The sequence below is a fragment of the Mauremys mutica genome, chromosome 2 (genome assembly GCF_020497125.1).
Source record: "Mauremys mutica isolate MM-2020 ecotype Southern chromosome 2, ASM2049712v1, whole genome shotgun sequence".
Classification (NCBI taxonomy): Eukaryota; Metazoa; Chordata; order Testudines; family Geoemydidae; genus Mauremys; species Mauremys mutica.
In genome coordinates, this window is record NC_059073.1 from 70,124,749 (window position 1) to 70,151,460 (window position 26,712).

The window sequence follows — 26,712 nt, forward strand, 5'->3', positions numbered from 1 at the left end:
TCCCCAGCAAGGTCCCCTTGGGGTCTCTCGGGAAAGATACTGTTGTTCAAGAATCAACTCCTCAGAGATTCTACCCCTTTCTACTGTACGGGGGCCACATGGGTCTGCATTTCCCCTAGAGGCCTGAGTTAGGTATATCAATAGAGATCCCGGAGGTCTGATATAGGAAGTGGTAGCAAGGAGAGGGAGTTGGGCCCAAAGGCCCCTTACCACACTTCCTGGCATTGGCAGTGTCCCATGGGGTGTCCAGTGCCCTCCATCTACAGTCTGAGGGAAGGGGGAGTAGATGGATGAGCTCAACAGAATGTGGCTGCAGGTGTGGTCTATAGGGACTCAGGTGCAATCTTCTATCGGGCACACTGCCCTTCTGGATTCTCCCCCCTCAGAGATGGGGGAGGGGAGTTGCTTGCCTTGGATCCAGTTCATTTCCAATCCTGATTGCCTCTTTCCCTTCCCACGGCAGAGGGCCAAGCCAAGCCAACCCTACCTGGTTTGGGACCACACTCTGCCCACAGAGCCAGGTGAGTTCCCCAATGAGACATTCAATAAGGGGGAGTAAGACACAGACCTTTCCTTATGCTTATGGCTTTTCTCTCTGAAGCCTGCAGGGGCCCCAGCCACTGCAAACACCTCAGAAGGGGAAGCAGGCAAACGCAGCCCTGGGACACAACAGTGAGTCACACTGCTAGTTAGAAATTTGAAATAAAGTTTGGAATTTCCTTCAGAAAGGTTCTGCAGCAGCAAGGGCTGAGTGAACAACCGGCCGCTGGGAAGGCAAATAGACTGGAGGGAATTTCAGGGGGAAGGCTATTGCCCTGCTGCCAGGGACTGACAAATCTGGTCCTGCCCACAAGCCTCAAGCAGATTGAAGTACCCCTGGTAACAAGTCTGTGGACCCTAGCATGATGAACAATGACCACATAAATGTTTTCTAGCTGAACTGAGAGCTGCTTAACTCTGACTTTCGTAAGTCTTTGGTAGGGTTTCCCATATAGTAGCTTATTATGTTTAATTATTTAAGCATGGACTATAGATCTTTATACATTTTTTTTTCAGAGAAACTCCATTTTCATTATTTGTTTCTGGAATTAGTTTGTACTAAGTATTAGATATCTCTCAATTTGTTCTGAATATTATGCAGGGTTGGAAAATTGATAAGCACAAAAATACCTAATATAAAATATAATTTAGGTTCTGCATGCATATTTGAACAGAGCCTTGAACTCCTCTTAGACTGGTATTGTGACATGTATCATTCTGAAGGCAGCTTTCCCTAGATTTACAATAAGATCTTTGATAATGAAAACTACTAAAGTTTTATTTTGTTATTTTAATTAAAGAAATGCATCAATGTCAAAAATCTTATTATAAAAGTATTTTATTGACTTATTTGCAATGAACAGGATGAAAACATATTTCTCTAAACAAAAAATGAAAGGAGAAAAAAATTAGAAGAAATTTAACCAAAGCCAACAATTAGAGACAAAGTGAAATCAAGTCTATATTATTAGGAAGCCTAGAACACCATGATCCATTTCTTAGTTGGGTATATATGCACTGAGTTCAAGATGCATCTCGTCTGATTAGGTCACCAAAATAAACAGTTATTGTCTTCAATTTATTATTGAGAAAATTTTGTTCTATTTCAACTTGACCTCCTGGCCCAGCTAAGGAAGCAACCTAAAAAGAATAAAAACAAATAAAAACAGAAAAACAAGCAATTTCAAAGCATGTCTTTCATTCATCTCACATAACCAAACATCATCAAAAGTGTTTTCTTTGCTACTATTAAAACGGGGACACATTCCTCAGTAACACTGAAAAATTTCCCCCTAAATATTTAAAGGTAATAAAAAAAAAAAGTAATAATTGGAGATATACCAATCTCCTAGAACTGGAAGGGACCTTGAAAGGTCATCAAGTCCAGCCCCCTGCCTTCACTAGCAGGACCAGTTTTTGCCCCAGATCCCTAAGCGGCCCCCTCAAGGATTGAACTCACAACCCTGGGTTTAGCAGGCCAATGCTCAAACCACTGAGCTATCCCTCCCCCCTTCATAAACAACAAACAAACAAACAACAAAACAATGGCTGATTAGTGTCTATGTGCCATTTGTTCCTCTGAAAAATCTCCCCCCTTCATAGCTATTAGAACAGTAGGACGACATATGTGGAAAAATGCCTGCTATTGTTTCACACTTCAGTGTTTTTAAATAACAGGTTACCATAAATGTTAATTCTGGGGTACAGGACCCTCAGTGTTTTGAGAGCACTGCAGTTTGTCCATCTCACTTGAAGCAAACAGCAACAGGAAGGCACCAAAATGCCAGACAGTCCCAAAATTTTATAGAGTATGAGAGCTAAATCTTAAGAATCAAGGAAAGGATGAAAGATTGCACAGGAGTTGACTGCTCAAGAAAAAATATGGGATGAGAAAAATGTGCCACAAAAAAACCCTTGACTAGACACTATTTTTTTTTTTACTTTAAAGTCTCACACAATGTTTAGAATAAAACAGCTAGCAAACTGACTGGCTGCTGTTGAATGTTCCAGATAGAAATCCTGGTCCCATTAAAGTCAATGGCAAAATGTCTACTGAATCTACTGATGTTCAGTTACTATGCTTTGTACATCCTTAATGCTCCACTAATTTTAAAGGAATATTTACAGGACAGTAGCAAAGAGAACTTGCTGCAGCAGGTGCTCTCATTCTATGACTATAGCATTCAGTAATAGTGTTCTTCCTACTTCATATTTACAGTATGCAGTACCATTGTGCCAAGTGTGAGCAATAGGAAATACTTGTTTATTACAGCAGTACATCTGATGGACTACCACAAGAAGGAAAGAAAAAATATAGGGAAGGTAACTGAAAATGTATCTTTAAAGAAAAAAAAGAAAAGGTATCCCTGAAGACCCTGATCTGGCAATGTGCATGGGCAGGCAGTTGTGCCGATACAGGGCCTCCTGATTTCAATGCGGTTCCACACATGTGCTGCAGTCTGCCTGCAGCTGTTAAACGACTGGGTAGCACCCAATATGATAAATTGATACACTTTACTGTCTTTGCCTCAGTTTTGCATTCAAATTGCTCCCAAGAAAGCAAAGGTACAAAGTGATTCTATGCTGACTAAAATGTTAGGGTCATGGACTGCAAGCCTGCAGTAGATTTTAACTGACCTTTAGACCAAGAAGTCCATGGTAGCAGCTGCTAAAATGCAAAGTTAAGTATGCACTGTTACCTCTTCTATACTCCTTTGAGATTTATACATGAGTTTATATTTAAATATGCTGAACTTCCTCTTATTTTTGTATTAGTAAAAAAACAGCTACTGTAATGGAGAGGAAATAACATTAATTTAAATTCTACTTTGAACTTTTTTATGCAAATCAATAATTACCACATATTAATCTGAAACAGATATTTATTTTCTTACTTACAGCAGCAGACAAGAACAAAAGCATTAAAAGCTTTTTCATCCCCCAGTTTAATGTTAAAAAGAAAAAACACTGTTCCTGTCAAAATGCAACCTAACACTTAGGCAAAAAAGCAGAAGCTGACCGAAGTATTTATAAATAGCATAAGAATCTGAATTTGGCAAGTGATCAGGAATGTTAAATGTTCTGACTTATTTTTTCTTACTTGAAGTTTTAGTGGCAAAGTTGTTAACATCTGAGGGCAAAACAAATGTAAGGATGTTAGTTTTGTGCTACTCTTCTTTAAGAATTCTGTATGAGAAAAAGCAGTAGTAATCCCTTCAAAAGTGTTGGAATACGTATGTTTTGTAATTAGATTTGTTTAAGTTATTACATCAATATTTTGAAAGAGACTACTCAGTATGAGAGCAGGTACCTACACAATGCCAGAAAAAAGGCATTTCAATATTATTTCAACACACTTAGGAATACAATTTGCAGCATGAAATGTTTCTGTGCATTACTAATGAATTCCTGCTAAGCAACAGAAGCATTTAATAAAAATGTTTGATAAAGACAAAAAAGGGACCGATTTCCTTAATTTTTCCAGCTTCCTAGTAAGCCAAATGGAAACTACACAACAGTGTATAAATACAAAGAAAAATAAAATGTTGGACTTAGCTGAAATGCAGGCAGGGGCGGCTCCAGGACCCAGCACACCAAGCGCGTGCTTGGGGCGGCATGCTGCGGGGGGTGCTCTGCTGGTCGCCGGGAGGGCGGCTCCGGTGGACCTCCTGCAGGCGTGCCTGTGGAGGGTCCGCTGGTCCCGCTGGTCCACCGGAGCCGCCCTCCCGGCGACCAGCAGAGCGCCCCCCGCGGCGTGCCACCGTGCTTGGGGCGGCGAAATGGCTAGAGCCGCCCCTGAACGCAGGACATAAGCGTTGAAGAAAGGTGGCACGTACTGAATCACATTTGAACAATTACACTGTGTGTGGCTATTTATAGTTTCATACTATTAGATCCAGAATGAGTATAGTTACAATTTCAGTCAATCACTAAAAATACTTAAACAAAATGTGACAAGATTCCTTGAAGCCAATTAAATATACAAGTATAAACAATATAGGAGCAGCAAAGAATCCTGTGGCACCTTATAGACTAACAGACGTTTTGCAGCATGAGCTTTCGTGGGTGAATACCCACTTCTTCGGATGCAAGCCTTGCATCCGAAGAAGTGGGTATTCACCCACGAAAGCTCATGCTGCAAAACGTCTGTTAGTCTATAAGGTGCCACAGGATTCTTTGCTGCTTCTACAGAACCAGACTAACATGGCTACCCCTCTCTGATACTAAACAATATAGGAAAATTAAACAAAATGTAGTATAAAAGTCTCAAGATTCCAGAATGTCATGAACTACACAGGTTGTCTGCTCAAATCCCACCCACACTCTATGCTAATTCCTCAACCTTCTTTTTGTTGAGGGGAGGTCCACAGAAACAAACAGAATTCAGTACAGAAGTGCTGCTCACTCATATGGAACAACCTGCATGTGGGAAAAAAAATCTAAGAACATTTTCCGATTATGTTGATGTACAAATTACTCGAGATCTAATTACATAAAAGATACTTGCTGGCAATTCTAATTAGCAGGGTTCAATGAACCCTGACAGTTATAGAGGGGGAAAAACCCCAGCATTACACAAGACTAACTACACACTAATTGACAAATGCTTTTAAAAACTACAATCACTGCCTTCCTCGATCCGTATTCCCTCCTTTGTTATTTCCAAACATTCTGTTCTTTCATCTCCCATTATTCTTAGAAATATCAACATGCACCTCCCATTCTTAGTAAAATTATTAAAAAAAAAACAAAAAACCCCACCAAAAACCCCACAATTTTTTGACATTCTCCTTTGTACTCCAGTTACATTTTAAATAAAATATAAGGGGATGTGAAAAAGGAAATATGAGCACAAAATTAGATCTGGATGGCTACGTGATCTTAGAAAATGATTACAAATTATGGATCTTTTTAGGTTAGCAATTAAGGTAATGTGCAAAGTTACTATATATGCTGAAAGTATCTGATCCAGCATGGAATGTTTCTCTGTCCTCTTCTTTTTCTCCTACTTTCTTCAGACCTGAATTCCTTAAAGCAGCTAATCTAGGCATCAATTTCCTCCACTAGCTGGACTTACAATGAATAGACTCCCCTAAAATGTTCAACTTCTTTGATTGCTCACACTGCCATTTTGCTTTCTCTAAAGAATCAGTCTTACAACAGTGCTGTAGCACCCATGTCACTTTATACAATATGCAGACAGAAAATTAAAATTAATATTCTAACAACCTAGAAGCTAACAAAAATCCTAACCTGTTAAGGAAAGATAATATTCTTTAAATGCTTTGGGCTTTACACAGAATACAATGAAGTTCCAAATACCCGCTATCCTTGCAGGCAGCATTTTTCATGTAAATACTTTAAAGACTCAATGAAGAATGACAACTATGTATGGAAACCCCTCAAAACTCTGGTGTTATTTAAAAACTGAGATAAGCCCAAACCAAAATCCAAGATCCAAGCACCTTGAATTTTAGCAAGTCTGAAATCCAGAACTGATCCTGTGATTCTTTCTATTTTGTCTTGAGTCTTCATTAAATACTAGAGAAGCTGAGTTTGTTTTATAGATGAGATGCATTTTAAAAGCGAAGTATAGTAAGTATTGTTATCTGGCAAAATCTATGAATCTAAGTTCTTCTCCTGTGCCAATCACTGCACATTCAAATTAACATAAGATCTCACTGTCTCTCACTCTTTGCCTTTAACTATTTGGAAGGGAAGTTAAAAGAAATATATCTCTATATAGATCAGAGGGTCAGGCTTTGCTATGTCTTAGTCTTGGACCTTGTCTAAAAAGCAATGCTAACCAAAGGGATCAGCAGCAGTTTTAAGGACCAACTCCTCACAAAGCTACAGAGATAGAAATGAATGTCATACAACATCTGAAAGCTGGATTCAGCTACACAACATTCTTTTCTATGCCTTGTAGGTTATGAGATAAACTATAATCAAATCTCATGCTTCAGGGGGTTGTCTGCAGGGGTCAGGAAGGAATTTTTTTTCCCAACGCATAACTAGCTAGATGTGTTCTGGTTTATTTTTTCTCCCCTTCCTCTGAAGCATCAGAGGTTGGCCACAGCTGAAGACAGGTCACCGTATAGGATGGACCCGTGCTCTTGAGGTGTTCAGAAATACCTCTTTCTAGATGCCTGGATGGTGCGTCTTGCTTACATAGATTGCCAGATTTAGGTTGGGAAGGACTAGCAGGACCCTTGGGAGTTTCTCCTCCTTCCCCTGCATTGTGGGGTGTGGTTTGCCTGCTGGGATCATGCAGACATATCTCACCTAATCAATTTCCTGTCATTACAGGGACCTCAAGCATTGGTGATACTTTAGTCTGTCCTGTTCTCTGCCAGTTGAGTCTTCTGAGGACTGAAATTCTTATTCTAAAAAAAGCCTTTGGGCTTAATATAGGGGTATATGGAGGAAATGTAATGGCTTGTGATATACTGAGGATCATACAAAATGATCTGATGGTCCTTTCTAGACGTAAACTCTATGGAAAAATATTCTATGAAAAAATGCAGTGGGTGCATGCCTAGAATTTGATACTTCATGCTTTAGACGTTAATGTTGCCATGGAAAATGTGGATTAAAATGCTGTGGACAGCTACAGTCTTGGCTTATGCCTGTAAAGAAATCCTGCTTTCACTGCACGTTTAATGAAACAGAATTGGATTTTGTTTTGCACAAGACTTTAGCTGACATCCCTGGGCAGTTTGCCTAAATCTTTCCCTTAAATTCAGAGGGAACTCCCGTGCAGCCACTGAGTAATAACTTATCTGCAGCCATCTTAGAAACCATCATCCTTACAATTTTTGTCATGCTGTTCCGGTTATTATTCCAAACATGAGTATTTTGTTGGCTCTGTCAGCTTTACATAATTATGATTCATTTGGCCAACAAGTCACCAATTAATAGCTCCCCTTCCAGTAAAGTCTCTTGTGTTCATTTTTCCTCACCTTATCCAATTGCTTGTGAAGTTTAATTTTTTTTTATAAAGGAGAGTTAAAGAGAAATGAGATTTGCTCAAGTGCTAAAAGCTGAAGCACAAGTCATTAGATGTTACCCAAAAAACAGAAGTAGCACTGCTCCTTTTCTTCTGTAGTATTAAACTAATATGCTGTACTAAAAAAAAAAAAAAAAAAGCAGCTGAAGAGAAGAATTTTTGATGAATATTTTTGTGGCAACTAACAGGAAAAGACCTTTCCTCTTAATTAAAAAAAAAAAAAGCTTCAGTTTATGGAAGCCAAAGTTCTATTAAAATATCATTGGGAAGCCACTGATATAGAAATTAAACTAGACTCTCGCTTCATGCTTAAAAGCAAAAGTCCACCCCGCTCTTGATGAATATTTTACACCACTATTTTTTAGTTACTTCAGTATTTACTGATAAACTGCTGGTGCAAATATCTTACAATGTAAATAGTGAACAGCAAGTTAAAAAGCTTCAGAAGATCTTTAGTGGACAATATTTAATCATCAGCACAAAGGCAACATACCTGACACCCTTCAGAACCCCAGGAAAGAGTTACATTCTGGCCTCCCAATTTAACGTATACGCATTTTCCCTCTGAAACCACGTTTACTCAATTTACAGAGAGATTTGTCTCTGTCTCGAACCCACTTTGATTCTCAAATTAGTTTTTACTAGTCCTTTTTGTTTGAACAATACAAGACATTTTATCTGTAGTTACTATGGACAGGTTTTAACAATATCACTATATCCTGTATTGCCTAGTCTTAATAGATCAAATAGAAGCTCAATACTATCTTGATTGATTTGGCTTATTAGGATAATATAAAGGTGAAAGGCCTCATCTGAAAATTTGTGCATCCTGCTGCTTTTGCAAGAGAACAAGCCACCTAATTTTATTTTTTCAAACCAAATAAGAAGCCTCTCGGGATGTAGAAGAATCACTCTAATCTTTGCAAAAACTTTCATGAAAAATATGTTTCTAGACCTAACACGATTGATCATAATGTCAATCACTTACAGAGTGTAACTCCACATAATTCACCACCTAATTATTATATATTATTTGTATTAACATAGCACCCAGGGGCCCCAATTATAGATCAAGACCCCCTTTGTGCTAGGTACTGTACAAACATGGAACAAAAAGATACTCTCTGCTCCATATGGCTTAATATCAAAATCTATTTTAAGTGAAAATATTTGAGTAATAACACTGGGAGATCTAGGCCTGTTCTGCACTACAAAGTTAGGTCGATGTAAGTCACCTTGTGTCAATATATTTATGCATGTGTCTATGTTCAAAATTTGCCTCTGGCTGACATAACCATCCCATAACAGAGAGACAATGAAAGCACCTCCCTGAGCAGCACAGAGCCAAGGTCAACCTACTTTGGTCAACGCAGTGTGAGTGTAGACTCTGCATTATTTAAAGCAGTAAAAGCAGCAAAGAGTCCTGTGGCACCTTATAGACCAGGGATGGGCAAACTATGGCCCGCGGGCCGGATCCGGCCCTTCAGGGCTTTGGATCCGGCCCGCGGGATTACCCCTGGTGGTGCTGCGAGCCCGGCGCTGCTCTCAGAAGCAGCCCCCGGGCTGGGAGGCAAAGGGCTCCATGTGCGCACGCAGAGCCCTCTGCCCCCCCACCCCACCCAGGGGCCGCAGCACTTCCTGGAGTGGCGTGGGGACAGGGCAGGCATGCAGGGAGCCTGCCCTGGCCCTGGTGTGCGCCACTGCCACCCCGGAGCCACTTTAGGTAAGCGGCACCGGGCTGGAGCTCAAACCCCTCCTGCCCCCCAACTTCCTGCCCTAAGCCCTCTGCCTGTACCTCGCACCCCTCCTGCACCCAACTCCCTGCCCTGAGCCCCTTTCTGCACTCCTGTGCATTCCAACCACCTGCCCTGAGCTCCCTGCTGCACCCTGCACCCCGTGCACCCCAACTCCCTGCCCTGAGCCCCATCCTGCACTCCGCACCCCTCCTGTACCCCAACCCCCTTCCCTGAGCCCCCTCTTACACTCTGCACCCCTTCTCTGCCCCAATCCCTTGTCCTGAGCCCCTTCCTCCACATCCCGCACTCCACCCGCCCTGCCCCGGCCCTGCATACAATTTCCTCACCCAGATGTGGCCCTCGCCCCAAAAAGTTTACCCACCCCTGTTATAGACTAACAGACTTATTGGAGCATGAGCTTTTGTGGGTGAATACCCACTTTGTCGGATCTCAAAGCCAGTTAAGACTGACTTGATGGCGAGACAGAGTGCTGAGATGTGATAGGTGGGTCAGCACTCTGATCACTGTGGTCTGAATTGGTTTCCCCAGTAATGGCTGATTGAATAAATAGCTAATCAGCAGGAGAGGCTAAGGAGGTAAGGAACTAATTAGACCTCAACAATTAGACCTGAACAACCCTGATAAAAGCCAAGAAGGAAGTGTTATGTGGCGGGAGGAGGACCTGGCTAGTTGAGTCTAGAATGAAGGCACTCCTTAGAGAGAGGGAGACCTCCTCTCCTTTTAGGGCCTTAGCAAAGAAGGGCTGAAAGAAGTAGAGGTTAAAACTGTTATGTTGCACTGAACTGGGGCTGGTGAATGGTTTTAGAATAAAATGCTGCCAACATACAAGAAGAAAGTGGGTCTGAGCAGTTTCTGGGGCATCAGGACAGAGCGTAGCTCTGTCACAGATGGGCAAAATCCACTTACTTCATTATTCCCTTCTAGACTGTAAGTTTTTCTCTGAAGATAGTGAAAGCTGGAGAGATGTTAAAGGAAACTACAGAGGGACCAAGGAGACCATAGAAGGAATGGGAGGGCACGAGGAGTTGCCAAGGAAGTAAGGAATTACAGCTAGATGTGGAAAATATCTGGATAAACTGTCTTTCTATACAGCTTAAAAGATAGCAAAGCTACACAAAGTTATTTGGGAAAATGGCTTTTGTATGGAAAATCTATCTGTGGCTTAACCTTTATGGAGGATTATACTATATTCATCCTTACAATCCTAACAGACGCATGCTGAGAAATCTTATCTCCTAACTACCAGCTAAAGAGCTCTAATAGAGAGCTCTGTGAAGCAATGTAATGGTTTAACATAAATCAGCATTTGTACACTGCTTTGAGGCTACCTTCACCCTCACACCCTTTGTAACAAAGAAGGTCAAAATGAGAAATCATTATTACTAAAGCTTTCTGAAAAGAATCCTGCTCCCTCTCTCACCCCTGTAAAATTTTCATTGGGGGTGGGGGAGAAGAAGAGAACCACTGTTGAAAAGAATCAGTGCAGATTACTTTAGAAGGCCAATGAAAGTTTGCTTGTTGGGAATAACAAGGGTGCTTTCATGGTTGCTAACCCAATTGTCATTAGTCTTGATAGTTAAAGATTGCAAATCACCTTTGCTGAAATAATGCGGAGTTGGTTGAATAAAATCCAATGATAGGGAGACAATTTACAGCAGGTTAATTACTGTATGCTGAGACCAAGATTTTCCAAAGGGACTAGTGATTTTGGGTACCCAATTTGAAACACCTTAAAGCAGTGATTCTCAGACCTATTTGATCATTCCTCCCTTCTCTGTGTCTGTAGTAGTTTACACCCTCCCTCCCCCACCATATAAGTACATATACAGATAAACAAAAAATCAACATGCAACTCTCACTAAATATTAAGAACAGTAAGGCATTGATTTAAACAGAGCCAACAATCCATTGTAACAAGAGGAAGAGCAAAACTGTGATTGTGGTCAATGCTTACAATTAAATGTGCTCACTACATCCTAGCAAACGGATTAATGTATAGATGGTAACAACCTTGTATAATGCTGTGCAAGCTTAATAGAAATCCATCAAAATGCACAGCCCCATCTAGAGTCAAATGCACAGCACCATCTGAGGACCTGATATGTCTGGACGAATCAGCTTTGCTAATTATTCATTGCTTTGGATAAAATGTGCACAGTACATTTCCCGCCCCCCCCCCCCCGGGGTAACACTTCTCATGCCCTCCCCCCCACAAATATATTCTGTGTCACCCCTCCCCGGGGTGGGGGCAGGGGCACAGTTGGAGAACCTTTGCCTTAAAGGGACCCAATTTTCGGAAGGTGAACGCTTAGCACTTTCTGAAAATCAGATTTCAAGATCTCAAGCTAAGCACCCAAAAACAGAGGCTCCCAAAAATAGATACTCTTGCAAAATTTGACCCAAATGATTTTAACCTGTGAAAACTGTTTACTGGACTAAGGGCACTTTGTAACAGTTGTTTTTAATTGTTTTACAATTGTATGCCCTATTTACAGAACTGAAAACAGACCGGGTTAGGAAATAAGGACAATTCATGGTAACGCATATTATAAACGGTCTTTTTACGAAGAAAAAAAAAAGAGTAAATATTCACTCATAACTACTAACTTTGAATGCAATTTGATGATTTCCAAATTTCAGAAGCTTCTTGGTAATTAGCCCCCAACAACACTGGTAAAAAAATCATATTAAGTTGATACTTGAATTGGAAAACCAATTTTACCACCTGTGGGTGATTGGCACTAGGTGTTCTCCCGTCGTTTTATTAAGCTATTCCAATTCTTTCTTTTTGCCAGGTTAAAAATCCTACACAGTTTTAATCAGAGGTGTCACATGCAGGATTTCAGTAGAATATATGAGGAGGGCCACTCCACAAAACCAATTTCATTTTTGCCATTTAATGATAGAATAGATGTCTCAGAGTTAACTTTTGTGTTGTTTAAAATAACACTGGACAGAAACCTCATGAATGTGTCATGTTAGGACCTAACCGTGATAAGTTCTCCTTCTAAGGCTATGTCTACATTACGCACCTTTTAGCAACACAGCTGTGCTGCTAGAAGTTGCACAGTGTAGCCACTCTTTTGTCAGTAAAATTTTTGTCATTCAGGGTGTGTACATTTTTTTCACACCCCTGAACGACAAAAGTTTAGCGATGAAAGCATCCAGTGTAGATGAAGCCTAAGAGTCAGATCATATATGGGCGTACCAGAAAGAACATCTTCTCCAACCTAGGTCAAACTCTTAGCAAAGGTATTAACAATCTGAGAGAAAGGAAAACAGGTCAATATTACTCCTGGGGGAATTCTGTGCATCTGCGGATGCGCAGAATTCATCTGTCTCGCATAATTTTGTTTCAGAGTAGCAGCCGTGTTAGTCTGTATCCGCAAAAAAAAAAAAAACAGGAGTACTTGTGGCACCTTAAAGACTAACAAATTTATTTTGTATTTTCCTGCATAAAAAACATTTTGCCTAAGAAGAGCTGCAGTTCCATCTTTTGCCCACCAGGCGGTGTTCATGCCGGCTGTTTTAGTGCCATAGTGGCCTCTGGTGGGTAAAAGGCAGAACTGCAGCACTTCTTAGGCAAAATGTATTTCATGTGGGAAAATACAAAATTCTATGCCTAGTGCTACAGAATTCCCCCAGGAGCAGAATTCATCACAGCACCCTACCCACAGATCCAAGTTAGGACAGAGTGGGGCACACAAGGCTGCTGGGTGGGTCACAGACTGGGATTCAGAATGCCAAGTGTGGGGGGGGGGGAAGGAGGGGGACGGGACGACACAAACTGGAGCATTGGCTCAGGAGTAGTGAGGTGACAGCATTAAGCCTGGGGATGGGGGAGGGGAGCAAACATGCCTGACTGAAGGGGAGAGGCTTGGGGTCAGCCAGGGTCTGCATGGGGCGGCTTCCTAACATTCTAACAATCCTATCTCCTCCCCCACTCCAAAGAAAAATCTCTCACCCACACCCAACACCCTCCAGGTTCACTCCTAGGCTCCTTCCCTCTCCCTCAGCTCCTCTGTTACCCCTGACTCCCACAAGCCTTTGCACTGCTTCTGACATGTGCAGGAAATACAGTTCTATATTGTAATTTAAATGAATTATACAAAGTTCTGTATTAATATACATAGTAAAGAATCTATTTGTAAAAAAAAACAAAAAAAAAAACAGAATCTTTTTTTTTGTCCGCATTGTTAGACATACTTGCTGACAGATATTTTGAAATAAATTAACAAAATAATTGTAACTCGCATGATTATATTGTGTTATTTTCCCAAATAGAATATGCAGAATTTTCAAATATAGTGTGCAGAATTTTAAATTCTTTTGGCACAGAATTCTCCCAGAAGTACAATATGCACAACAATATGCTCTTTCTCAGCAAGTATAAAAGGTTGCAACATTTCAAGAGAGAGTAGCAAAATCCCCTAAAGAAAAAACAAGCTATGAAAAGAGCCAGCACTACTATCTTAGGGGCAAGTTCTGCTCCCTCATCCTGATGGTTTTACTACTTGGTTTGAAAAAAACACTGTAAGTGAACAAGTCACCAGGAGAAGTCAGTGAGGTTCTTCAACTAGCTGAATGTTCACAGAGTTTCCACTGTGCTTGATTTTGGAAACTGTAAAACAGACAAAACAAATACTCTAAAGAGAACAAGGAAGTCTCTTTAAAGCTGTGACTCTAATCCTTTTCTTTAAACCTGTCTCTCCGGAAGAGTTTTTCCAGGTGAAATTTTGTGCTATGGTATGTAAACGTACAACTAGAAGCCAATTAAAGTGATCTCTCAATCCAAGCCTTGTTAAATCGTTTGATTGATAGTTTTGATACTTTGAAAATGTGAGTTCTGGACTTTTTTTTTTAAAGAGAGAAAATATACTCAGCGCATTAAAACCCTGAAGCAAGGAGATTCAGCATCATGCAGTATGTCACACATACAAAGAGTGTAGGGCTGTCAAATTATTCAAAAAATTTATCGCGATTAATCGCACTGTTAATAATAGAATACATTTATTTAAATATTTTTGGATGTTTCCTACATTTTCAAATATATTTATTTTAATTACAACACAGAATACAAAGTATACAGTGCTCACTTTATATTTATTTTTTATTACAAGTATTTGCACTGTAAAAAAACAAAAATAGTATTTTTTCAACTCACCTAATACAAGTACTGTAGTGCAATCTCTTTATCATGAAAGTTGAACTTAAAAATGTAGAATTATGTACAAAAAAACCCCTGCATTCAAAAATAAAACAATGTAAAACTTTAGAGCCTACAAGTCCACTCAGTCCTACTTCTTCAAGTTCAGCCAATTGCTCAGACAAACAAGTTTGTTTACATTTGCAGGAGATACTGCTGCCCTGAAAGTGAGAACAGGCATTCTCATGGCACTGTTGTAGCCGGAGTCACAAGATATTTACGTGCCACATGCGCTAAAGATTCATATGTCCCTTCATGCTTCAACCACCATTCCTTGGAACATAAGTCCATGCTGTCCTGCTCGATAACCATCCAAAGCAGTGTGGACCGACACATGTTCATTTTCATTATCTGAGTCAGATGTCACCAGCGGAATGCTGGTTTTCTTTTTTGGTGGTTCAGGTTCTGAAGTTTCCACATTAGAATGTTGTTCTTTTCAGACTTCTGAAAGCATGCTCCACACCTCGTCCCTCTTAGATTTTGGAAGGCACTTCAGATTCTTAAACCTTGGTTTGAGTGCTGTAGCTATCTTCAGAAATCTCACATTGGCACCTTCTTTGTGTTTTGTCAAATCTGCAGTTAAAGTGTTCTTAACATGAACAATGTGCTGGGTTATCATCCAAGACTGCTATAACATGAAATATATGGCAGAATGTGGGTAAAACAGAGCAGTGGACATACAGTTGTCCCCCCAAGAAGTTCAGTCACAAATGTAATTAACGCTTTTTTTTTTAAACGAGGAAGCATGTCCTCTGGAATGGTGGCTAAAGCATGAAGAGGCACAAATGTTTCACATATCTGGCACGTAAATACCTTGCAATGCCAGCTACAAAAGTCCCATGCAAAAGCCTGTTCTCACTTTCTGGTGACATTGCAAATAAGAAGAGGGAAGCATTATCTCCTGTAAATGTAAATAAACTTTTTTGTCTTAGCGATTGGTTGAACAAGAAGTGGACTGAGTGGACTTGTAGACTCTGAAGTTTTGAATTGTTTTGGTTTTGAGTACAGTTATGTAACAAACAAAAAAAATCTACATTTGTAAATTGCACTTTCACGACAAAGAGATTGCACTACAGTACTTAGATGAATTGAAAAATACTATTTCTTTTGTTTATCATTTTACAGTGCAAATATTTGTAAGCAAAAATAATATCCTCTTTGATTTCAATTACAACACAGAATACAATATGTATGAAGGGGTAGAAAAACATCCAAAATATTTAATAAATTTCAATTGGTATTCTACTGTTTAACAGTGTGATTAAAACTGCAATTAATCGTGATTAATTCTTTTGAGTTAATCGTACGAATTAATTGTGATTAATTGACAGCCCTAAAAGAGTGCTTAAAAACAAGGAAATTAAGATTTATAATTAGCACAAAAAGAAAGAACTTTTTTTAAAAAAAGGTTAAAACAGGTCTTTCATATTTTACTGGGGCAGTTCATCTTCAATTTGACCTAAAAATGCAACCCATGAAAAATTATTCTTGTAACAAGACCACAATCATAGGCAGGTAAATTTGATGGGATTTTAAAAAACCAAAAGAGTTTATTGTACATGTCTTTAACACTTTTCCCCATGTTTTATTAACATTACTGCTCCCTCTAGAGATAGAAGAATGAACTGAAGAGAAACAATTTGATTAACTGTACCTTACCAAGGGCGAGTCTACTCCACTAGTTTGTCAAACAACAAAGGTTATCTTCCACATATGCACATAGAATTAATACTGCTTATCAAATCTTCTCCACGTGCTGGCCATGTACAGCATAGCACAAATTGGCTTGGTACATTATGGATTTTTTTTTCTTCCTCTAGTTAATAAATAAAATAAACAAATAAAATAAGGAATTGGCCGCTCCTGTAGGCAAGATACCAGACTTGAAGGACCAATGACCTGATCCTGTATGACAAATCTCCCAAGAAGCTTTCTGCGGATGGGACTGCCTATTCAACTTCTTTTGCTTTTTTGTGTTTTGCCACCTTGTACACTCCAGCACTAAACAAATGTTATGTTATTTAAGTAATAGTGAGGGGAAGGAAGAATGAAAACTAAAAACAATTTGTTTGTTTTCTTATATCCTGAACAAAACATTCTAAAAAACCCCCTGCTGTTTACAAACTGGGATGGGCACAATTTTTCAGGAATAATCCTTCTGCATTAGTACTTACTATGACACTGTATGGAATATGGGTGACCATTGATATTATTGATACCAGTATTACAAAATTGCTATGAATCTTACAAGATATGCCATATGGTATCAGTGGCAAAGTTATAATGGGCTAAGTATGATAATCTTGTTTATATATATGTATCATCTTTGTATCATGAGTTATAATCGGCCTTCTGGCTGGGAAAGCATTATCTAAAGTTGTATCTGCATCTCAAACTTGTGCTGTGTTTCTGGGTGACACCCTCAGACAAACTGGCATCAGCACTATCTAGCCTGTTTGATGGCCCATCAAGGGCAATCAGTGGTACAATGAACCCATTGAGAGAAGCCTGGGGCTATGCCTGAGACAGCAGGACATGTTTGGACATGTCTGTGGACAGGGGACTCCCAAGAGCTTTTCCATGCCCATGTGCTGTAAGCTTGTGTTTGGGACAGAGGATATATCCTTTGCCATGTGGCTTATACAAAAAGGGAGCTGCATCACCTCCATTTTGTCTTCAATCCTGCTTCTCTGATTGCTTTGACCATTTAACTCCTCTCTTTTTGTTCTTTTCTTTTCTAATAAACCTTTGTTTTAGATACTAAAGGATTGGCTGGCAGAGTGGTACTCTGGGTAAGATCCAAACTAGTATTGATCTGGTAATGTGGCTGGCCCTCTGGTGATCAGAAGAACATTTTGTGTAGTTTTAAATACAGTTTAGAATAGAGTTTTAAATAACTTCTCACTTTACTAGACCTATTTGCTGACTGGGAGCCAGAGACTGGAATGCAATAAAGGGGGCTCTGTGATTTCTTTTTTTCTAGCTTCTTGGTAACCAGGAGCACACTTTGTGACTGATTGGTGAATCTAACGACAGTGTTAACCTGGTCTTTTTCTTCTCTATGTGGGTAACATGTCTTTTTCCTCTCTATGTGGGTAAGTTTTAGGAGAATCTATTCTCCTTTTTGCAGCCTGCCCCGCCCTTGGCATTTTCAGTGTGGGCTACCCTAGGCACCTCGGGTCCCACTTACCAAAGATCTTTTCACATTACAGACAGAGCTGGTAGTGATGCCTATAGTTGAGGGAGCCTAACACTATACAATTCCATTTTCAACTGCTCGTAAAACTCTGCCAAAGCTTAATTTTTCAGGCAGAAGTTTTCCATGCTTGCTCTTTGTCTCAAGGTGAATATTTTATTTTAAAGCAGTGGTTCTCGAACTAGGGCCACCGCTCGTTCAGGGAAAGCCCCTAGGGGAGCCGGGCTGGTTTGTTTACCTGCCGCGTCCGCAGGTTTGGCCAATCATGGCTCCCACTGGCCGCGGTTAGCTGCTTCAGGCCAATGGGGGCTGCAGGAAGCAGCGCAGGCCAAGAGACATGCTGGCCGCTCTTCCAGCAGCATCCATTGTCCTGGAGCGGTGAACCGCGGCCAGTGGGAGCTGCGATCGGCCAAACCTGTGGACACGGCAGGTAAACAAACTGGCCCAGCCCACCAGGGGCTTTCCATGAACGAGCGGCGGCCCAAGTTTGAGAACCACTGCTTTAAAGTTTCAGCTCAAATTGTTCAGCCACCATGCATCATAATAGTATAGGAGGATGTAGTTAAAAACTGTTCTACAGAAGGCATGCCTCATTCAATGCACAGGATGGACAGTAAATGAGACAGAGTTGTAAGAAGAGTATGAATGTTCTCTTGTGGTTAAGGCAGTAGAGTGAGACAGAAGAGGGCTGGGTTCTATTCCTGACTCTGCCCAAGGCTTCTTTTATGATTTATAGATTCCGAGGCCAGAAGGAATCATTGTGATCATCTAGTCTGACCTGGGTAACACAGGCTACAGGACTTCCATTAAACAATTCTTGTTTCAACTACACATATCTTTTAGTAAAACATCCAATCTTGATTTAAAATTTCCAGTGATGGAGAACTAACTTGACAAGATCTAACTGACAAAAATCTCTCTTTGATGAAATTACACGTTCGGTGGATAAATGTTATTGCACTGATGTAATAAACTTCTGCAAGTCATTTGACTTGGTATAGACTAAACTTAAATTCAGAAACTAGAATGCTACAAAATCAATATGGCACATATTAAATTGGTTAAAAATTGATTAACACGTCTCAAAATGTAGCTAAACGGAATTAACATCAAGCAGGTATTTTTCTAGTGGGGTCGTACAGGGATTGGTTTTTGGTGCAACACTACTTAACATTTTTATAAACGATTTGGAAAAAAACAAAACCACTGATAGTCTGCAGATGACAAAAGATTGCAGGAATGGTAAATAATGAACAAGACAGGTCACTGATACTCAGCAACCTGAATCACTTGGTAAATTGGGTGCACAACATGCATTCATTAGCGCCAAATGTTAGGTCTATATCAAGGGAAAAAAGAATGCAGGTCATATGTAAAAGATAGAGGACTTTATCCTGTGAAGCGGTGATTGAAAAAGACTTAGGGGATCATGGTGGATAATCAGCTGAACGTGAACTCCCAGTGTGATGTTATGATCAAAAGGGCTAATGTGAACCTGGGATGCGTAAACAGGGAAATATGGAGTAGGAGTAAAGACATTATATTATCTCTGTATTTGGCACTGGTATAACCACTATTGAAATCGTGTGTCCAATCTTGGTGTCCACAATTCATAGGGTGACCAGATAGCAAGTGTGAAAAATCAGGATGGGATAGGGGGTAATAGGAGCCTATATAAGAAGAAGACACAAAAATCGGGACTGTTCCTATAAAATTGTGACATCTGGTGACCCTAACAATTCAAGAAGGACGCTGAAAAACTGGAGAGGTTTCAGAGAAGAGCCACAAGAATGATTAAAGGATTGGAAAACACACTTTATAGTGATAAACTAAAATAGATTGAGATCCTTGAGTCTAACAACGAAAAAGAAGGTTAAAGGATGACTTGGCCAGTCTACAAGTATCTAAATAGGGAACAGAAATTTGATAACAAAGGGCTCTTCAATCTAGCAGACAAAGATATAAGAAGATCCAATGGCTGGAAGTTGAAGCTAGACACATTCAGACTGGAAATAAGGTGCACATTTCTAATAGTGATAATAATTAACCACTGGAAAGATTTACCAAGGACTGTGGTAGATTCTCCATCACTGGATATTTTTAAATCAAGATTGGATATTTTTTAGAAAATCTACTCTAGTTCAATCACAGCTATTGGACTTGAAACAGGAATTAATTCAGGAAGGTTCTACGGCCTGTGTTATGTAGGTGGTCAGGCTAGATCACAGTGGTCCTTTCTGGCCTTAATCTACAAAGTCTGCATAGATTAACGCATACTGTAAGTGGAGGAAATAAAACCAATCACTTGGAAGAGATACAATGCAGAACATCCACTATACCTATTTACCGAATGTTATTAGCATATCCCAACCAAAAGGGGTTATTTCACTTCTACTAATACTGACAATAACTGCTCCACTTTAGTAGGCTTCTTGATAGCCAATGAATTTCACATTGCACATGATGTAATTTTATACTGAAAATTCCTGTACTAAGTGTACACTGCTAGAACAAGTCTTTTGTTTATATGAATTTTTCATATCTCTGGATCATCTAGTCATTTATGTTCATGAGCTGCCTATATGTGAACAAGCAATTGTATAGGTAACTAATGTCAGCTCCGCTGATATTCTAGAGCCCAAAAACATTGTTTATTTTGTACATTACTTAAGATGCTACTCAAGTTGGTATTCCAGGATGTATAATGATTTTCTTCAGCTTTATGTACTGAAAATCTGAATACTGAGCTTTGTTATTCAACAACTCTCCTCAAGTCCATCGCTGGTTAAAGACACATGCTATAACCAGTTTGATTGATATGAAGATGCATTAGTTACACACCCTGCCAGAAACATAGGAGTTTGGAGGAGAGCGGCACACAAAATTGAGAGAGTAACGTATTGTTGTTCTAGAATGCAGTAAGGAAAAACAAACTGATATGAGTTATTCACTATCCAGTTTCCCAATATGTTAAGATACGCTGTAAAGGTAAAAGTTATTAACTATAGTCCTCTACTACAACAACTGATTCATTTGAATAAGGTTAAAAGATAAATTTATATCAGCAAAGTTGCTTCTGAAAGCTGCTTGTGAATGATAACTTACCTGGTCAATGTCAGCATTGCGTGGCAGGAAATACACAATGTTGTTTGTGATCTTCTGGGACAGCTTGAAAATTTCAAATGTAGAGGCCAGTAAAGGAAAAAAAAAGCTTGACATGGGTTCATTTGCTATGTTAGAATATCCCCCATCTAGTGATTAGAGACTTATTCTTCTAATTAGTCTATTGGTGCTACGCATTAGAACTCTTTTGAAATGTCAGACCTAGCACTACCAAAATGGATAAACTCCTCACATTCCATAAATTTGCCCAGATGTTATGAAGTGTTTCATGTGTCAGAGTTTCACTAAAATTGTTTCTTACAATGAATATAGTACCCGTTAAAACTGTCACACATTTTTCATTTGCTGGCTATTTTCTATCCCATATTCTGGCTTGATCCTTCTAATTAATCACACATATATAAAAGATTAATTGAAAGTTATACACACACACATATTCATGATCAAGTTACCAAGAGGCCACCAGGTTGCTACAAAATATCAATACAGAAATGATCCAGTAACAATAAGACTGTTTTGTGCTATTGATTGGCTTCCTAGGATACAGGCATCTGCTATGTTTTAGACAGTCTGGAAAACGATTCTAAGTAACTAGGATGTACTATTCATAAAACGATAAGAAAATAGGTAACTAACTCTGAAACACAGCCCATGTGTTTTTGTAGGTAATTTCTTGACTTAGGGAAAGTTTGTCTGGTTACATGAATTTATATTTTTATATGAAATATTTTAACACACTGGAAAGGAGCTCAAGCGTATTAGATGAATGTTTTATAAATAATTTATAAATGGGAAAAATGTTAGTAGAAATTCTAGCTTTTAAAATATTTTTTTCAATTTTGAACAAAATATCTTAAGTATATATGTACAGTTTATTTATATTTAATTAAAGATTGCCTGTATTTTTAAAAATCTGGCTATCATATCATCTAATGAACATGCAGATAATTAGGGTACCATGTTTGTTTGGGAGCTTTTTACTAGAATTTAGAAAGCTGATATATTTCTGTAGCTCACAGATGGGTCTTATCACATGCTTTATGTATTACTGCCTACATGAAAAAAAAGCTTGTTTGTCAAAAAGCTACCAAAAAATTACCAGTTGTTCCAAATTCAAGTCCCAGCCTGATATCGAAACAAAGCAAAATATTAAGAATATCTTGGTTTTATCATCAGCATGACAAAAGCCATTAATAGTGATGCACTGATTTAAAGACCTACCATAGTCTCATTAATTTTTTTGAAATAGAAGTCTGCTTTGCAGACAACTTTGCCTACTCTCGCCCACTCCAGTTTTTTTAAGTATATTTGCATGAAAAAAAAAGGCAACAGTTGTTTAGGAGTCTTCATATGTTCCTGCTGCTTAGTCCTCATTTGAATTCTTAAGGCCAAATCTTCTGGAGAAAAAGGAGAAAAAATCTGTCCCATAATCCTCTGGTTGCAACACCACAACTGATTAATGTGAAGATGATCATGTCACATAAGATTGTGGCCTCAAGAAAGAAAACAGAGGCAGGAAACATATGAAAAATCCTAAGCAACAAGATCATGTTTTCAAACAAATATACTTCATAGTTTTTTTTTAATTGAAAGAAGAAAAATCAAAAGCGATATCAACAATTGTTTTTGATAATTTTTGGAGACACGAGATCTAAACCCATCGCACACCGATCTTGAAGGTAGATGCTCCTGAGCATTAACTCCAGCTCTAACACTACTCTCTGCATGGGCAAGTCACTAAGGACCAAGTTTCGTAAGTGTGTCCACTAATTCTGAGCACCTCAATTTTTGGGTATCCAACATCACACATCTAAGGCCTGATTTTCAAGCGTGCTGTGCACCTGCAATTCCAAATCAAGTTCAAATGAGCCCAAAGTATCAACAGAACAAGACAGAATCAAAGAATCACACATTGTTTTATCCTGCTAAAAGAAGTGAAGCTCTTGTTAATGTGTGAGAGCTATTGCTGTGAACATATGACTTTGAAAGGATATCCATCAGGCGATATCATTGTTCTAACATCAAAGATTTCTGCTGTGGCATAGTCAGGACCCCCCCACGGAGGGCTGAGGAACACAACATCTGATTTTATATGAGAAGCCAGCAACATGAAGTCTCCACATATGAAGTCTATCTGATCAGCTACTCCATACACTTCTGCATTATTGCGGGCAAGACTGATCTTAACAGGGTCAATATCAATCGCAATCACTGAAAATAAGGTGAAAGGAAAAAGAATTAACACTATGAAACACAAGCTGACAAAGCCATTGGGCAGATGTCCATACTGCAAAACAAGATGTTCCTTCGATTAAGGTGCTATATTGTAGTTCTCTGAGGTGCATAACGCATTTATAAACCCACTAATTTTGTGTTCCCATTCGGGACTTCTATAACTTTTGTAATATACCAATAGCCAATTATCTCAATCTTGTTGCTAAAGCACACCAAGCTATATTTCCTCAAAGGGGCAAATTCTTACCCTCCAACACTGCAAAGCAGAGATTCCCAGACGCTGCAGAAACAGTAGAGTGTCATACTGCATGAAGGAGGGAAAGCAGGTGAGATCTGGGAAAGCTGGCTGTGGTTGTACATACCCTGCATGCTGTGAAGCACCGTTCTGCAATGACTCCCTGTGCATCCCTGAGCTGGGGTATTTGGAACTGTGCATCTGCTACTATGTTGATCTACCCACTCAACATTGGGCTGGAGCCCTGGTAGGTAATGCATTCTGGGAGGGCAAAGACTCCTTTCCTTGACATCAACAGAACCCCCTAGGATACATGGCTCAAACTCCTTGGCTGGCAGCTGATCTCACCCCAAGAATAAATGAAAGACAGGCTGCAAGAGATGACACTAATCAATAACTCTTCTGAAAAGTAAACTGAAACTATGTGCACCTGGTACAGCATGAGAGCTGTTATGATACAGTATAAACATTTACACAAAACTCAGTCACAAAATATAAAGGAAATAACTAAGTTTAGATGAAAAGAATAGTTACAGAAATAACTGAATGTGAACTGCCAAATTTAGCAGAGATCACATCATCACCTGCCTTCCCCAGAAAATATTCAGCACTAGAATATGAATCTATTTTACACCCATGAATGTTTAGAGAAAGATTCCATGGAGCACAATATTTAGTATTATATGTTTTCACTGAAGAAGTTGCTTTCACTCCATTAGTGCAGTAGCAATAAATTATCAATGTAAAAATACGCTTAGTTTAGATTAACATTACTTTGCAGCAACTGACTCAGCTGCACCAGCATGTGCTCCCATTATTGGCAGTATTTTATAGACCATATGTAATGTGCTTATAAGAGCCGTACAATTGCATACTGCATGGTTGTCATGGAAAAAAGAAGCTGTAAGCTGTTCTTCTGACACACACACTGCTGATTAGCTTAACTTTCTGTGCCTCACCAGAATCAGATCAACTGAATAAAAAAAACCTAAAAGATTCTTGGGGACTGTGGGATTATTAAACCTAATAAATGATTTCTTGAGAAAAACTATTCTTGGGAACATCTCTTATACACTGTTTTTCTTAACCTCTTGGAGTGAGGAGCATTTTCCTCCCAAATTCTTTTCATCTCTTTTTTGGTAGGGAAGACTAGATGGCACTTTTCTCAGAGCCAGTCAATCATGCCCCTTAGTTACTCATAGGTATTGTCCCAGGAAGTCTATTACAAGCTGGACCTAACTTCCACAGCAAATTCTTTAGATTTTGCACCACTCTGATGTGGGAGACTGGAAATTTTGCAGCAGCTTCATTCAAATTAAAAATTAAGGGTCTTCATTAATTTGTATTATTCATTTTTATTTTAATCTGTACTGTAGCCCCTGTGTTATTTATTTGTATATTAAATTATCCCAGCCCAATCCCTACAGAGCTATGGGAGTCTACTTGGGATTGGGATATACACATCATAAAGATTAGCTATTTTACTAAAACACGTGATAAATAAAATAACTTTGAATAATGCAACAAGTGATCATCTTTGGCTAAAATAAATTGATTAAAATACGTATGGCAGAAATACAAGAGCAGCCCTGTTTTTTTCAAATATATAAACAAAAAGGTTGACATGCTTATGCTGGAGTAAAAAAATTCATCAATAGTACATATTGCAGTAGAACATAATGAATAAGGTAAAACACATGTAGAAAGCCTGTATCAAGACTACTGGCAGAGAGACCAGGGGATGGGGTGGGGAAATCACTATATACAAACAGATGATTACCTCTTTTTGATGCCAAGGCAAACTGAATAGCATTTCCTCCAACTCCACAGAACGCATCCACTACTATATCACAGTTGAAGGACTGCCTGACACGGCTTGCAATATGCTTAGCAATCTTCTCAGGTGTAACAGAAAACCAACCCTCTGATGGAGGCAGTGTGGGAAGGGATGGAAAGAAAATTAGTCAATTGTTTCCAAAATCAATCATTCAAAAGAACTAAACAGAATCTGAACATTAAATTAAGCTCAGCAACTTTGGCACCATGCATTTTACTAGGGAATTATAGGATTGATCCTGTAAGGTTTTGAATACTAATTCGATACAGCAGTTTACTTTAAGTCTAGGGGTAGTCCCACTTAAGTCAGCCTACTCATGTAATTACAGCTAAACATGTACTTCAGTGCTAGACTGAGCCAAAGTGCTCAGCACCTTGTAGGATCAAGCCCTACAATACTGTGATGAAAAGATAATGGTTTGTACTTAAGTCACAACACCACCATTCTTTTACAAACAAATATACAGCAGATCCGGAATGTATGTTAAAATTAAAACAGAGCTGAAGTAAAATGGCAGAGAAGACAGAATATGGGGTTTTATAACTGAAGTTCTGTATGCCTAATATTTCTCCTTATATTTACATGGGGACTGCTTGAAAATGGGGGCTGCTTGAAGTAAAATGATAAAAGAACAACAAGAAGTTGTTATACAATCACTAGCCTTTCTGCAAATCTATGACTTTTTCCCTTGGAGAACCCATACAGATCTATGTAAAGCTGTATTTTAGCAACTGACTAAATTTAGAGCATTTAATATGCAAACATGACATGTAATCAGCATATTTCAACACTGGAAGTTTATTTGGCCATATACAGATTACACCTTTTGCCATCTGATTTCTGAAGACCACTGCTGACAAAATATAATCAAACAGAATATGTAATTACAGGCAGCAAAGTTTTCAGAAAAGATCAGGTCTGACATATGTGGCAGATCCTCAGCAGAGATCAACATAGCTCTATTGAAATCAATGAGCTATGCTGATCTGCACTAAATCACTATAAATTTTTTCATAAATTATTATTCACTTCTGCTTTGTTGTTTCTTATCAGATGATGAAAGTTCAGGGTTAAATAGCTTTACACTGCAATGTTTGCATGCTCCAGCTAATAGCATACCTCTATCTAATTTAATCCCCTCATCAAACCGAGAAAACAGTCTGTAACGCTGTGCCCAGTATTTGGCCAGCTCAGGATCAGCAGCAATCTCAGCAGGTAAAGATGGTGGTGTGGTTCTGTTCTTTTTTTTCTTCTTGTTTTTCTTCTTTTGGGTATTTCTTCTTTCAGTTGGTTCAGCTACAACTGAAAACACCAAATTACAAAGTTTAGCATCATTTCAGAAATCCTTAATTTCAAGGGTGCGGACTGTAGCATGTAAGTAATATATGGCAACAATTATAATGCCCTATCTAAGCATACTGCTGGATTACATATGCGGTCATTTGCAGGATTCTGCAGGTTGGTGACCTGAGTTAGAGACGCTCATGGTTATGTTTGTGCAGGCTGCAGTGTTCCACACCAAATTTCCAATACAGATATAGCTAGGCCACAAACCCATTATTAAGACTGAAAGG

General features: G+C 39.1%; 1 protein-coding gene across 1 annotated transcript in view; it reads right to left on the reverse strand.

Annotated features, from left to right (window-relative positions):
- Positions 1-1,362: 1,362 nt before the first annotated feature.
- Positions 1,363-26,712, reverse strand: part of TGS1 (trimethylguanosine synthase 1) — a 47,510-nt gene continuing 22,160 nt past the window's right edge. The window contains exons 9-13 of the mRNA XM_045006352.1: positions 26,258-26,440; positions 25,082-25,225; positions 22,826-23,042; positions 20,814-20,892; positions 1,363-1,680 (exon numbers count right to left, since the gene is read on the reverse strand). Of these exons, the coding sequence (XP_044862287.1) occupies positions 1,564-1,680; positions 20,814-20,892; positions 22,826-23,042; positions 25,082-25,225; positions 26,258-26,440 (740 nt within the window). The 3' untranslated portion in view covers positions 1,363-1,563. The remainder of the gene's footprint in view (positions 1,681-20,813; positions 20,893-22,825; positions 23,043-25,081; positions 25,226-26,257; positions 26,441-26,712) is intronic.